Below are 14,179 nucleotides of genomic sequence, written 5' to 3' on the forward strand. Positions count from 1 at the left end.
CCATGTCTCTGCATCTGCTTTTGTTTGTCATTCAAGCAGTAAAACTCTTATTATAGTGTCAGTGCACCCACTCGTCAGTGCCTTATAACCTATCAGTGTATAAATCTGTAATAGTGAAACATCTTGCGGTCATGTTTAACCTGACTTTTTTTTCCCTCTGTCAGGTTGTGATAAACCCCAACTATGAGGTTGCAGAATCCGATTACAGTAACAACATAATGAAGTGCCGCTCTCGGTACGACGGACAAAGGATATGGATGTACAACTGTCGTACAGGTGAGAACTTTTATTTTAAGAATCACTATCTCCCTCTGGGTTTGGGTCACACTGATATTAGCTACAGTCGTTAAACATTGCCAATCAGGACCGACTGCTGGCCCCATCAATAAGGCCCGGGGTCTCATTGCACTATAACAGTTTACAATCAATTTGCACGAACATGAAATTGCACATATTCAATGTTCATCCTGCACTTATTTCTGCTCTTTAATAATATTTGTATATTGTTTCCTACGTACCACAGCATCTGACATCACGTTAAGTGGAAAGTTTGGCTGCATTCTAGCTTTTTTTATAGCAGGAAAACTGAACTCAAAATAAAATGTTTTGCACAATTTTGTAATTTTAAGGCACTTACTTCACTGTTATGATTTGAAACCAGATATTACATGTGATGACTTTTTCTGTATAAAATTGGCATAAAGTCACATGATTCCTCTGGTGTAAATGAACAGATCCTCATACTAAAGATTAAGATAATTGACATACAACAGTGTTTCAGTGTCTCTCTGCTCTTAATACCTAATTTACTCATAGCGTTGTTTTCTCAAGCTGTTGGAAACTTTCCTCAGAGTGATTCAACTCTATGTCGACATGCAGTAGATCTGTTGTACTACATCCCAAAGGTGATTTATTAGATTCAGTGACTCTTCTAGTGAAAAGGGAGGCAACTGAAAAGAATGTTCATGAAACCAGTTTGAGACAATTTTTACTTTTGTTTATGACCCTGCTGGAAGTAGCAATCAGAAGATGCTGTGATCATGAGCAATAATTCAATTCATTCAAACTATGATTGACTGATATTGCCCACACTGTTACGCCACCAGCTGCCTGGACTGCAGATACAAGGCAGGTTGGGTTCATGGATTCATGCTGTGCAAAGCATGAATTCTGACCCTACACTCTGCGGCCTCAGCAGAAATCCACATTCATCAGACCAGGCTACATTTTTCCACTCTTCAGCCGTTTAGTTTTGGTGAGTGTGCCGGCTGCAGCCTCAGATTTATGCTTCTGGCTGACACGAGTGGAACCTGATGTGGTCTGGTTCTGCTCACCACAGTTGTAAAGAGTGGTTCTCTTTCTGTCAGCTCCAACTAGTCTGAGCTCTGTCCACTGAACTCTCTAATCAGTGAGACGCTTCTGTTCACACAGCTGATGTTTGAACATTCACTGAAGCATCTCACCTGTACCTGCAGGACTCTTTACCACTGCTGATTGGCTGATTGGAAAATGTCATTTATAAGCAGATGTACTGGTGTTCCTAATAAACTGCTTGGTGAATATATGTTATAACACTAAAACCTCCTTTATTCAACAGATTAAGTTGTAAACAATGTATAGTTTTAATGTTTTTGAGAATTTGTGCCACATTTGGCGCTACAATCAAGTCATCTTTTCCCTGAAATGTTCTAATACGATACTGTAGATTAGTTCAAATCTCCAAGGAACTCTCATCGTAACAGACACAGAACAAGTCCTGTCAAACTCAAATCAGGTACAAAAGATCATTTCAGGGAAACAGCCCATTAAAAATCTACAACACTTATCTTCCTCTACTCAATACAAACGTATAAATTGTCTCTTTGTACACCACTTACAGAGGACTGATGTTAAGTCATTAGCTAAATGATATAAAATGTCATAGTAACATGTACAGAGGGCTGAACATTCAAGCTTCCAATACACAAGCTTAAGTTTTCTGTAATATGAGTAAAAAACAACTTGAACTCTTCACATCTGAGGCAACAAGAAATATATATTTTTTGCTATTCCGAATAAATTAAAGATCAACAACTTATATATTGCAACTTTCTTACAAAAAATAAAACTACACTTTAAAATGAACTAAAACATCAGAAAATATCCAGTAAAACATTGCTTGTTACATGTGTTCTTCTGTATACCTGTGTCTCTTGATATGTCCCACAATGCTGACTTTTGAAAACCATTTATCAGATCTGCTTGTGTTAATGGATCGCATTATATTTGTCTGTTGGGAGTTTCCGCTCCATATAAAAATCTGTCTACAACCACAGCGCATATTGTAATAGATTTCTGTAACCAATCCTGAGAAATAATCTGTGGAGAAATTCGTTGGAAATTAATTGCTACTAACACACATCTATTCAACTAATCCTGGATCACCTGGGCCAGGAAACAAAAATAAAATGCCCTGTCAACAAATGAGCCAACCATCAAATACACTTTAGTTTGAAGGCAACAAATTTACCGGCTTCTTCTAGTCACCTGAAACCACAGCTTGCATCTGAATGTTTCATACGTCTCAGGCTCTTCAACACTTTTATCATCGTTGTATTATTAGTGACCCAGTGAACAACAGGAACCACAACAGTAATGTCTGAAGGTTGGGGGTCAGGTTTAACTGCAGAACAACAACTTTGAGGCTGGTGGGGATTCAGGACCCTCGATCAGGGTGGATGTTGGTGGCGTGGGGCATTGAAGCGGGTGCACAGTGGTGGACGGTTGTCATACTCAGCTGTTTGTGACCACTGTAGAGCCTCTTAAGCCGGAGAACATCTCTGCAGAAAAAAAAAAAAGTTTTGATTTTAAAAGGTGTCAAATCACAACATGCCACAAAACATTTTTTTTATTTTAGGAGGTTTGGCTCCACGAACAATAAATGAAAGGTTTATTTACCTCTTCCTATGACTTAACCGCTTACATTTCTTCCCCCCCAATGTGATGGGGTTTTATGGGGGTGGTTTCCTATCTTTATTCAAGATCATGGCCATTCAGTTACAGAGCAGGACTTACTGATTTCACATTCACATTTTGAAATGTTTTCACTCAAAACCCTTGTGCCTGTATTTGCTCGAGTTGTGCTCAAACTGTCTGTGAGCGGAGGAAGAAAATCAGAGGGCAGACGTTTCATGCACCAATAGAAGCAATGTGAGCGTGAGGAGACGAGCTCAGGAAATCTCTCTGAGAATCACAATATCTCTGTGCAAGCGCATAGTTTGAATATATAACACAAGGGTTTACGTATTACAGAATCTGAATGTATAAATGATAAGTCCTGCTCTTAAAATGAAAGACCACACTCATGAATAAAGTTAGGGATAAAAAAAACAAAAAAAAACTATGTTTAAGTTTAGATTTTTTGGACGAGGAGATTCAGTTTTTGATTTGAGTACTTCTTCTCATCATCCTCTCCCTGTCTGACCTCACAGGTGGCACACTGAGTTCAGAAACAGAAGAAACCTTCCCTGGACTGCTCACCAACCAGCTGTCGCACAGGTAGACCTGAAGTGGACAACGAGGACGGACAGACGGACGGACATTAGGGAAGCAAATATGAATATTTGACAACCACTAGAGGGGGCTGTGCAGCTATGCCTCCTTGCAGAAGTGCTGGATTGAAGTTGAGCTCAGAGCTCAGCTGGTACAAAGGACAATGAGTAAATGGTAAAAAAAAATTAAAAAAAAAAAAAAAGGGGGGGGGGGGGGGAAGGACCTACTTACTTACTAAATGTTTTAAAGTACAAAAATGTTCTTATCTCTTAGTCTCTTGCTGTTGTTGTCAGTGAAATGTCAGCTTTGACCTGGTGCTTAATAAGAGAGATGTCAGGGAGGATCTAAGCCAAATTATTTATTAAATTAATTGTGCCAAACAGTTTAAGGCCAAAGATTCAAATATTGGGGAACGACTCAATGAAAATACCCATTAGATGAGAGCGTCACCTGGATGTCGGGTTTACTTGGGATGGATGTAAAAACAGTCTGCTGCTAAATCTGGTGCTATAAGTCATCGAAATCTTGCACTGTATGTTTTTTTTCTCAAGAGAGTTAAACTAAAAGACAAATCTATCAATCACAGTGAAAAGGCTTCTTTAGAAACCAAAAACAAATACAGTACATGATTATGAGAATTACTGCAGAGCAACAAGGTGCAGAAGATGGCAACAACACAAATAACGCCTGTTTCCAGCATAGCTGTAATGAACCTCCTACAAATAATCACTTGTAACCACAGCTGCAAAGCAGGCGAGTGGATGTTGGATTATCAGAGCCACTCTGCTGAATAAGATTTATTTATGCCAACTGTCCTGGATTGGGTTCCTGTAGAATTTCTAACAACAGTCAGGTTTTAACTCATAAATTTAAGTCATCATTAAGCTGAGAGGGAAAGTGCTTTCTGCTACCATGGCTTTTTGTTTCACATACTTGAGTTCACTTTTAAGAAATGTTTTATTTATTGCTTTCATTCTCTTGGTTGTTACAGTAGACACATTTTCATCTTCACGAAGTGCACATCCCCTCAGCTAATGCTTCACGTTTGTTAAATTATTACCATCAGGGACTATGAGAACATTGCGGGTGAACTGTGATACCTGCACATGTGTGAAAATGACTATTCATGATTTTGTGAATTAATTTTCTGATGTAGCTAATTCCATGACCCCTCTTTTTTATAAGAGTACTTGTTACTTGTTGCCAGACTGTTTTTTTTTTGTATGAATGGGTGAATGTGGAAAAGTTAATTAACAATGGTAAAAGCATATTCCAATTTGTGTGATGAACCTTTTTATAATGTTCAAAGGTTTTAATGTTGTCTGAAAAGAGTATATTCTGCAGTTAATTGTGTGTGTTATTCATAGTTTTCTGATCAACAGCAATTAAAACCCCATCGTGGTTAGAGTTGGACTGAGAAGTAACAACATATGTGACAGAAATCCTATTAAGTAATAATAGCATGGAATCTCCCAAATCATTATATAGCTGTAATTCATTTATTCCCACAAGAAAATCACAGGCACAGTGGAGCACAGGCCGACTTTCATGTTACAATAAAGGAATTCCACTCCACAGGCTACATCTATACGACCTCAGCTCTACATCAATTATAATCTCCATCAATACATCTGAAAAAGCATGTCACGTGACTTCTCACGTGCACTGGACATGTGCATGCCAGTGTAAACAGGAAACAGAATGTTTACTCTGCAGTTGGTTGCTTTAATACAGATAAATACTGCGAATGAGAAACAACAATGGTGAAAAGTAAGAGCAGGGATTTCTTTGCCTTTACTGCAGGTAGTCAAGTAGTGCCTGATGAGAACCAATAAGGAAGTGAATGCGCTGAACAAAGGCGCTGTAACATGGATGAAGCCACAGTCATCATAGTCTCACACAGTGAAACTATGATGCCAAAAATCTTTGGCTTGCATTAGTCTGCTCACCTGTTAATGTATCACATTGTGAGCACTTCTCTTCAGTATCGCGGCACTCTGCCTCGTGACTGCAGCCCAAGGGCTCTGGTCACCATCCTCCTGGCGACAGCACAGTCTGTCCTGGGACGTTCCTTCACGGGCTGGATAAACTCTGGAGGATGGCACAGAAGCAACCATCTTATCCATCAAACAGTGTTACAACAAAAACTAATTCCCCAGACTTAATATTAAGAGAGGGTTAAAACATAATTGCTAAATATAAGACATAGCTTAAAGAAGTGAATCACTAACCTGCTCGTTGAATGGCTTTGCCTTTGGCTTTTTTACTCCCTTCAGCCAGTGCTCGTGCCTTCAGCAGTGGGTGGGAGATGGAGAGGGCATGGAGAGCTGTGTGACACAGTAAAGAGTGCTACATATTAGTACATCATTTCAGTCACATACATAAGCCCATAACCTCCAACCCACACGAGAGAGCTCATACCTGCTGACTCACTGGAAAAAACACCCAGGGCATGTGTGTTGTCCACCCACTTGATCTTCATTCCACCATCACTGAGCGACACAGGAGAGCAGTTGTTTTCGATTAATCTCGATTACATCTTTATTGGTTAGATCAATTATTTTTGATTTCCTTGATTAAAAATAGTATATTCTATATATCAAATAGATAGAATGATGTTGCTTTTCCTTCAAGTTTTCATGAAACAATTTTGCTAGAGAATAAATATTGAGAAAAAACATGCTGCTCTTGCTAAACACTGAGTAAAACCAACCTTAGGACAGAGGCTAAAATACAGTGAAGTACAGTGTAGTGTTGTAATGTGAACAATTCTTTACATTGAGTCTTTGCAATGAACATATCAGTGTGTCCAAATTTCATCCACTGCCTGCCCTAAATTCATAAAAACCACGCCAGTGACGCTGCTCCTCTTTACGTGAACTGTGAGAACATTACCCTCTTCAAGAAGGACAAGGGGGAGGGGGACTTACCACCTTTCATTTAATATCAGAGTAAGCACTTGCTCAATAATAATGTCCTATTGTTTCTCTCAGGATTATTTAATGTATATGTGAAGCCATTTAACATAATCAGCAAGTGTTTGCGATCATTTTTGCGATCAACCCAAGACGGTCTTTCCTTCAGGCTATAAACAAAGGAACTCAGGCATAAGGACCTGCTCCCTTCAAAGAGCCATAATCGCCCAACATTACTGAGCTCTGAAGAGGATACATATCTTAACTCTGATCTCACCTGTAGTCTGTGAAGGCATCCAGCAGGTCGTCCGTTTTGAAAATAGCCGGAAAGTCATAGATCTCGATCACGTGACGAAATCCATCCGGACTGATGCACACATTCTCATAAATAGAGAAGTCGTTGTGGACGTGTTCAATGGAGAAGGACACTGCCTCTTTCAGGTGTACCTTGATCTGATAAGATAAACACAAAATAACTAACTTGGCATCAAAGAGAACATCACTAACAAAAACACAAGAGTATAAAGCAACGGAAAATAAGAGATTTATTTTAAATACATGGGATTTTGTTCCTTATTATTTCACTATATGAAAATGTAGAAACAATGTCAGGAAAATCACACCTTCAAAAGTGTGAGTATGCTAACTTACCTCTTCAGTTACATCATCTGCATCTGTGCTGTCTTCTATCTGGGTGCTGTATAGCACACTAGCATTGTCCTCCAGAGTCATGTCAGTGAAGCAAGATACAGTCTGGTCCCAGACAAGGGCCTCAGCTTCATCCAACCTCAGCAACATCTTTTGTTTCTCTTCCAGAGCACAATGCACTGAACTGTCCTCAGTAAGGTTGTGGACATTGTCGGCTGCACGGTGGAGTGATTCTTGTCTGAATGTGGATGAGGACTTAGTGTTTTCTGTAGTTTCATGGCAGGAACAAGAGTCAGATGAGCTGCTAATGCAGCTACAGCTACAGGAGGCAGGACTTGGTAGCTCTTTATGAGCTGCTGGTTCTTGTGAGTTTTTCAGGGACAGTCTCTCCCGAGCAGCTCTTGGCATGTAAAGAGGTTTGTCGGGCCTCTTAGGTGTTCGGCTTCTTGATGTGATCGAAGGTTTAGGCTTGGCAACGCCATCCATCTCCTCCCTACTTTTTAGAGGCTCTCCACACAAGCTGTTATTGCTCTCCAAGTCACTGTCCTCCTCCATCTCTCCCCTACAATAAAAAGAGAAAATATTTATTAAAATATTTATTAAACACTACCTTGGATTTGCTATTAATTACTAACTTTAGTTCAACTTTAACGGTGCTATATGCAAGTCTCATTAAAAGCCATTTAATATAGTCATTGTGTTTTTGCAAGACAAGAAATTAGAATACACCTCTAGACAGCTCTAATTAGTTATCCCCTCAAAAGTAGACTGAAAATTATAGTGATCATTAACACAAAGTGTTATTATTAATTGGGACAGGATGGGGCTAGCTGGTTAGCATGCCAAATTTAGAAGAAGATAGGTTATTACTTTCAAACCGTGGGGGCAACTCTTGCTACATATAGTGCTAATGCTGTCTATTTAGCACTTTAAATGACCATTCTTTGTTGTAATGTATCCTCCACTAGAGGAACTAGCTGTAAATCTTGTCAGACAACTTTAATTCAGTTATCAGTTCAAATACATTTAATATTTGTCATCGAACTTGATCAAAGAAGTCAGTTTCTCTTACTATTTAAAATGCTTATAATGATTAAAAGGATTAAAAACAATGAAACACAGCATAAAGTTTGGTCAACACTGTGCATATGATCCTCTGTTTGCATCAGTACCTGAGCTCAGAGTGGCAGACCGCCACCCTGCGACACCAACTTTCTCCTACTGAGAAGGTGGTGAGCTCTGGCAGGTCTTCTATGGTCTTGTGAATCAGGTACCGCAGTCTGCTGGGAAGAGACGGGAACAGGAGCACGCTGAAAGAGGACACACTGTAAGAGGACTGCAGTTTCTTTGGACAATGTAAAAGCAAATGTTTTTAATTACATAAATGTGCCATTGAGGCTTTATTGTCACTGTAAATGTCTCATGAGATCATAGTTTCCTCTAGTGAGTACAGAGAGGAGAAATAATCTCACAAATCTTTAAGGGTACATAATAAACCCTTTACATTCAACCAACGAGATGTTTCAACTTTTACAGCATTCAATAATTCACTTCATTATACAATGTAAAGTGCTAGTTTTACACTCAGACTTTGTGGGACTTTGTATCTAATCTGAGGATCAGTCTGAAAAGGTATTGTTATTGAGCCAGTTTTAGTAGGATACACTCAGCAATGATGTGTTATACTCTTGCTGCCGTTGAGGACCAAGCCCATTTTCCTATGAATTACACAGTGATGATTCCATAATGAAAGAGCAGCAAGTCAAGCACAGACATGATAATAAGCTACAAAACGGTTTCCTTTCAAGAGTAAAGCGTGTTTTATTCCAACAAAACAAACTTCAGTGTGTATGACATCATTTCCCATGATTCTCAGTGACAATACCATTTAACCAGCATCCCCAGATGTTTATGATTGTACGACTTTACGACTGATGAGGAAGCTGTACAATTAAATGACTGGTTCTTCAAACTAACAACCTCCTGTGAGATTTGTGATGGAAGTCGAAGTGATGAGACACATGACTTGAAATGAAACAGCTGGACAGCTCACCTGTGAGCGCTCTTACCTCTCAGGGTTGTTGTTCTGCTGGTATGTGTCCAGCTCTTCCATGACATGATGCACGAATTCATTCTCTTGCTTTGGGAGATAGGTGCCATCGTAACAGGGGAACGCCAGGGTGGATAAAGAAGGAGAGGTCCTGTGTGGAGAAGCTGACTTTGACCTAACTAGCAGCGACGCCAAAAAACATCAAATCTAGCCAAATGTTGTTCCCGTAACGTTAGCTAAAAGTTAGCCGCGATAGTAACGAATGTGTTAAGTGAAGCAGAAAGCTACCAGCCTATGTTTTCATGTCTCAGACCACGCGTTATCAACATGCTGCCATGTTAGCACGAATGTTGTGAATGTCAATAAACCGGAGGTTAGTTAACACTTATATTAAACTGAAGAGTCTTACCCTGGAGTCGTATTATGATATTTTATTGTGTAACTAACTAGCAAGCTAACTGACCGTCTAGCTTCCGGAAGCAGATGTTTTCTTTTTCTGGCCACAGCCAGAGATCCGGTTTGAGTTCTTCACAATAAAAGTCCTACAAATCTACACCGACAAGATAGTTAAAATGCAATGTTTTTAATTTTATGATGATAATTATTCAAACCAAGTTCAAATAAAAAACCTTTTTGGAATACCCAATGCCCAAACATTTCACTACAGCTCATGTGCGCACCAGAACAAGAGACATACTCACATCTTCTCCTTTGTAGAAATACTCACATAAAGTCTTACATAAAAAATATTTTACCAAAAGTAAATATTTTCTTAAAATAAATTGTTTTTTAATTCATTGTTTTCGTTTTAATAATTGAATAACATTATGCATGTCACTACAGAAAAGTAATTTTTAATGTATCATTACTGAATGTATATAACAAAACAAAAAATATGGCAGTTTCCTGCATTAGAATTGAATAATAAGGATTATGTTAATTTTGGAGAAGAACCTACTTAAGTACCAATAGTCAGATTGTATTACAAGTCTTTGTTTAACCTGTAATACAACATCATAATTTATTTCTTGATTCATTTTGTATTACTTCAGAATCTGCTGTTGAGTGAATGTGTTGGTTACTTACCATCACTGCGCTTTCGTTCTTAAATGAAGTTAAACATCAGGACTTCTACAGAGCTCAGGAAAAGACTTTTTATTTAGACAAAACAGAAGATTATTTGTAACAAAAGTAGCATTTGTGTGTGGAATTCAGTGTTTAAGGTTCCTGTGGTGTTTGGTGACAATGAAAAATGGGATGACATTCACAATACAGATAATTACTCTAAGGAGAAAAATGGCACAGGACTGCTGGGTATGATTTGGGAGATTCAGTCCAGTTGGGTTATGACATGGCAGAGACAGATATTTCTCAAAATGTATTAGGTCAGATTTTTGTTTTATGATTGACCTATCAAAAGCAAACACGCTCCATGTTTGGTGTCATAAATATCTCCAGTCCAATGTGTGCGTTTCACAAGAGTTTCCCAGCAAAAAGTCACATTCATGTACAAATGAGAACATTTGCCCCAACACAGACAACAATACTGTGGAATACAACCCATAACAGGACTTAGGTTTAAAGACAGTTCCAACAACTCAATCCCTTCATAATTCTAACCCAAACTCTTGAATGACAACACATTTGACTTGCAAAACAATACACAAGTCAAATCCCTCATGATAACTATGGTCAAAAGTGGCATTTGTCACAATGGCCCATTAACGGAGACTGATTTTGATTAAATAGGACATGATTTATAAATGTATGTATTTTGACAGTGTCATATATTTTTCTTCTTTGGGCTCTGTGCCTCAGTAGATTCAATTTTAAATCATTATAGATAATAATAGATACAAATACTAAAGTGGCATGTCTCAGCTTTACTTTGAGATGGGTTATGAGAGAGAACTATGTGGGAGATGCCGCCCTTTTAGTACATAGTGCCTAAGGTTAAGGGGTTTGAACAGATACACATGAAGTCAAACAAAACTTAATTTTACATTTTAATGGAAAACACCTTGCTTGTTGCAGTTTCGGTTTTTTCAGTTTGAATAAACATTCCAACTCCACACAGCTGCCCAAGAAACATTTAGGAGCCAAGTGTCCAATTAGTAATGCAATGTGTTAAATGAGCTGCATCTCCCAAACCTACTCAAATTAAAGCTAAGATTTGGCAATTCAATGGACTATTTTAAAAAAAAATTCCAAACTGAATGAGCAGAAGCAAAGAGCCTGAAGAGAAAACGTGTCACTACTCAAACACTTTGATGTACTGTAAATTATTTTATATATATAAAAAGACACATAACATAACATAAGGATAGGCAGACAGTAGAGAACGTATAAATAACAAAATATAAGAATCAGATCAAAATTATATACATCCATTCAGGTGAAGCAGATATCTGAATACATGCTTCCAGATAGATGAAGAGTATCTGGTCAGTCTTGGTTAATAGAGTAAAGGAAAAAGGGGGAAATCCTTTTGTTACTAAACAAGAGCCAATGGAGTTTAGTTTGTTAAGGCATCCTCGTAACTAAATTGCAGTTATTGCATGATGGAATTAGAAGTGGTCAGTAATCGGTTTGACTACGGATAAGGAAAATACTGTCCTGAAATTCTGATTTCTTATAGATCAAGAGGGTCACAGTGGAGCTCCCAAGATTTTCCCAGCGAAGCTGACTCCATTAAAGATTCTTCTATGACTGACAACATACCACAAGATTCTTTATCTTCCAGAGCCAACACTTCTGTCTTCAAAGATGGTGATTTCAACCTGGAAGAAAGCAAGTTAAGGAGAATATGCAATGCTACACACATGTTCTTATACAATTAACAGGTAGAATACACAAGGTTGCACCAGCTTTTACAAATAGAATCAGTGTTGTTACAAGCTGTGTTGACACTAGTTTGTTAAGAGTGGTGTATAAAATTCAGCATCCTTGAGAGTTTCCAAATATACTCTCACCAAGTATGTAGATTGAAATATTTATGAGCAACAACAATAAAAATGGTTTTATAACAAACCATTTTCATGGGACATGGTTCATTGGGATGAATGCACATTATTTTGAACCTGAAGATGAAGATTACATTTACCTCCGGTGGCAACACATACTCTCTATAGCTCTGGCAGCACACAATATTGGCTTACAATTATCAAGTAGTTACCTCAACCTAAAGTCAACACAAAATGCAGAAAGCTTAAAAGCAAAGGATGGCTGAATTTCCCCCGAGATGATTACAAGATGTACAGCGATTGTTTGAAAACAATTCAGAGTAAAGGGAGGAACACAACAAATGTGGTCACAGAAATTGGAGTTGGAGCATTCAGCTGTATTAAGCACTGAAACTGTTACTAAGTGTTTAATTATTGTAGTTGTGTTAGGTTATATTCATTATGGGATTTTCTTATGTAAATGTGTTAAGAGTTTTCTTATTTATATTTGTCTGCAAGTTAAGTATGCTTAAACTGTTAACTGTCAGTGTGTTAAATTTCAGCTTTCCTTGGCAATAAAAAAGACACTTATTGTTGACAGTTGTTTTGTGCTTTAATAAAAAGATACGCTCTGGTTCAGTTCAGTTCTGGCACCATATAGGCACAGTTTTAAAAGAATCGATTTAGCACCAGTATCGGCAGAAACCCAAACAATACCAAAACCCTAATGCTGTGTGTGAAAGTGATCTGACATTAGCCAAGCAAAAGATACAACTCGGAGGCCTCTCTCTATGGGGTCAGTGAGCAGCAAGCCCCTGGGAGCATATATCTTCTCATTCTGGTCCTTAATGTACCTGGCAATCTTCTTTAAAACCTGTACAGAGATAGTCAGAGACACATTCAGGGAGCAGCACACAACTGTAAAATACTAGTTGTTATAGGATCTGCCGGACCCGCCAGGGACAAAATCAATTGAAGCCGTTTTACCTTCTCATAGTGTGTCTCCATACAGAGGAAGATTGCGTATGCAGTTATACAAGCCAGACAGCCCTCCAAGTATGACTTCCCCCCGAGCTTCTCTGCCTCTGCATACAGGTTGTTTAAAGTCTGGATGGTCTCCTCAAACTGCTGCTTATCAAGCTGAAACCACACAAACACACAAACCACTTAAAGGCCCAGTCCATGAACACTCAGTCTACAATGATGACATACGTGTGAATACATACTCTTGACTCCAGCTCAGAGGGGAACTTGGTCTGGAACTTGCAGATGGTTCCTGAGCTGTAGTCCCTCTGGATAAACACCTTGGACGAGACAGCTGGCTGCTGGAGGTCCTGTAAACTGTGGGTCTGGATAGAATACAATCAAATATGCGACTTGTGTTAAAGATGATCTTTCTGAAAGGCTGCAACAGTGGCACATACTGCGAGGCTAGTGAACACACTCAAAAGGAAATCGGGAAGCTTTAGCCACATAAGCTAATGTCTAATGTCAGTAAGCCACTAACCACCACGATATTTATTCATTTCTCTATATCAACGTACTCCTCTGACAATCATCCATATATAACATACCACTGTAGGACATTAATAAGTATGTTATGCTAAGATCCATGTTTAATACAGGTTTAATGGTGTACTGTTAGCGAGCGCTAGCTAATGTTACGTTAGCTTACGTTTGATGAGCCCACGCCGCAGGGAAGTACGATGTTAGCCTGTATCTAGATCTGAACCGACAAATTACCACGACCACATCTAACTATTTAGACAAATACATGACAAGCATTAAAAATTTAAACAGAAAAACACATTACCTCAGCCATAGCGACACTTCCTGAGCTGCACCGGCCAACTGAGAGTTCCCGATCACGGACTTCACAATAAAAGTCCTTTTAACACATACCCATGAATTACCACCAGGGGTTCTGAGGATGTATTTACCCTACCATTAATCTGGATTTAAAATACACTGACACATTACTATTATACCCAAAAACGTAACTAAAGTATCCGTGACAAAATAGTCACATTCAATTCGTGATATGGACAGAGACCCATTATGGAGGTATTCCAGATGTAGGTTTCACTATCTGA

At 38.6% G+C, this 14,179-nt stretch overlaps 3 protein-coding genes across 7 annotated transcripts in view; 1 reads left to right on the top strand and 2 right to left on the bottom strand.

Annotated features, from left to right (window-relative positions):
* loxl2a (lysyl oxidase-like 2a) overlaps positions 1 to 3,705 on the top strand; it is a 29,710-nt gene extending 26,005 nt beyond the window's left edge. Inside the window, exons 13-14 of the mRNA XM_020086714.2 lie at positions 165 to 276; positions 3,471 to 3,705. Coding sequence (XP_019942273.1) covers positions 165 to 276; positions 3,471 to 3,541 — 183 coding nt within the window. The 3' untranslated portion in view covers positions 3,542 to 3,705. The remainder of the gene's footprint in view (positions 1 to 164; positions 277 to 3,470) is intronic.
* Positions 1,599 to 9,635, bottom strand: r3hcc1 (R3H domain and coiled-coil containing 1). 5 transcript variants are annotated; one of them, XM_069517085.1, is made up of 9 exons: positions 9,554 to 9,635; positions 9,164 to 9,295; positions 8,267 to 8,404; positions 7,098 to 7,656; positions 6,724 to 6,899; positions 5,953 to 6,023; positions 5,763 to 5,858; positions 5,481 to 5,622; positions 1,599 to 2,819 (listed from the first exon to the last, which is right to left on the bottom strand). In XM_069517085.1, the coding sequence occupies exons 2-8, from the start codon at positions 9,205 to 9,207 to the stop codon at positions 5,513 to 5,515; spliced, it is 1,194 nt and encodes a 397-aa protein (XP_069373186.1). In that variant the 5' UTR covers positions 9,208 to 9,295; positions 9,554 to 9,635; the 3' UTR covers positions 1,599 to 2,819; positions 5,481 to 5,512. The 5 variants fall into 5 exon arrangements, with proteins under 5 accessions (XP_069373186.1, XP_069373205.1, XP_019942276.2 ...); XM_069517104.1 differs by having other exon boundaries at positions 1,599 to 3,543; XM_020086717.2 differs by lacking the exon at positions 9,554 to 9,635 and having other exon boundaries at positions 9,164 to 9,351.
* Positions 9,636 to 10,284: 649 nt separating this feature from the next.
* golga7 (golgin A7) lies at positions 10,285 to 14,026 on the bottom strand. Its single transcript, XM_020086718.2, has 5 exons — positions 13,900 to 14,026; positions 13,313 to 13,435; positions 13,074 to 13,226; positions 12,859 to 12,960; positions 10,285 to 11,924 (listed from the first exon to the last, which is right to left on the bottom strand). Exons 1-5 carry the CDS (start codon positions 13,906 to 13,908, stop codon positions 11,877 to 11,879), a joined length of 435 nt encoding a protein of 144 aa, XP_019942277.1. The 5' UTR covers positions 13,909 to 14,026; the 3' UTR covers positions 10,285 to 11,876.
* Positions 14,027 to 14,179: the final 153 nt, after the last annotated feature.

This window comes from Paralichthys olivaceus, chromosome 2 (assembly GCF_024713975.1).
Source record: "Paralichthys olivaceus isolate ysfri-2021 chromosome 2, ASM2471397v2, whole genome shotgun sequence".
NCBI classification, from domain to species: Eukaryota; Metazoa; Chordata; class Actinopteri; order Pleuronectiformes; family Paralichthyidae; genus Paralichthys; species Paralichthys olivaceus.

Coding starts and splice junctions, on each gene's coding strand:
- r3hcc1 (XM_069517085.1), bottom strand. CDS start 9,207: ATGGAAGAGCTGGACACATACCAGCAGAACAACAACCCTGAGAG. Junction 8,405..9,163: donor CAGAACAACAACCCTGAGAG/GTAAGAGCGCTC, acceptor GTCCTCTTTCAG/CGTGCTCCTGTTCCCGTCTC. Junction 6,900..7,097: donor CAGATGATGTAACTGAAGAG/GTAAGTTAGCAT, acceptor TTATCTTATCAG/ATCAAGGTACACCTGAAAGA.
- golga7 (XM_020086718.2), bottom strand. Junction 12,961..13,073: donor TGGAGACACACTATGAGAAG/GTAAAACGGCTT, acceptor ATCTCTGTACAG/GTTTTAAAGAAGATTGCCAG. Junction 11,925..12,858: donor TAGAGAGAGGCCTCCGAGTT/GTATCTTTTGCT, acceptor GCTTTCTTCCAG/GTTGAAATCACCATCTTTGA.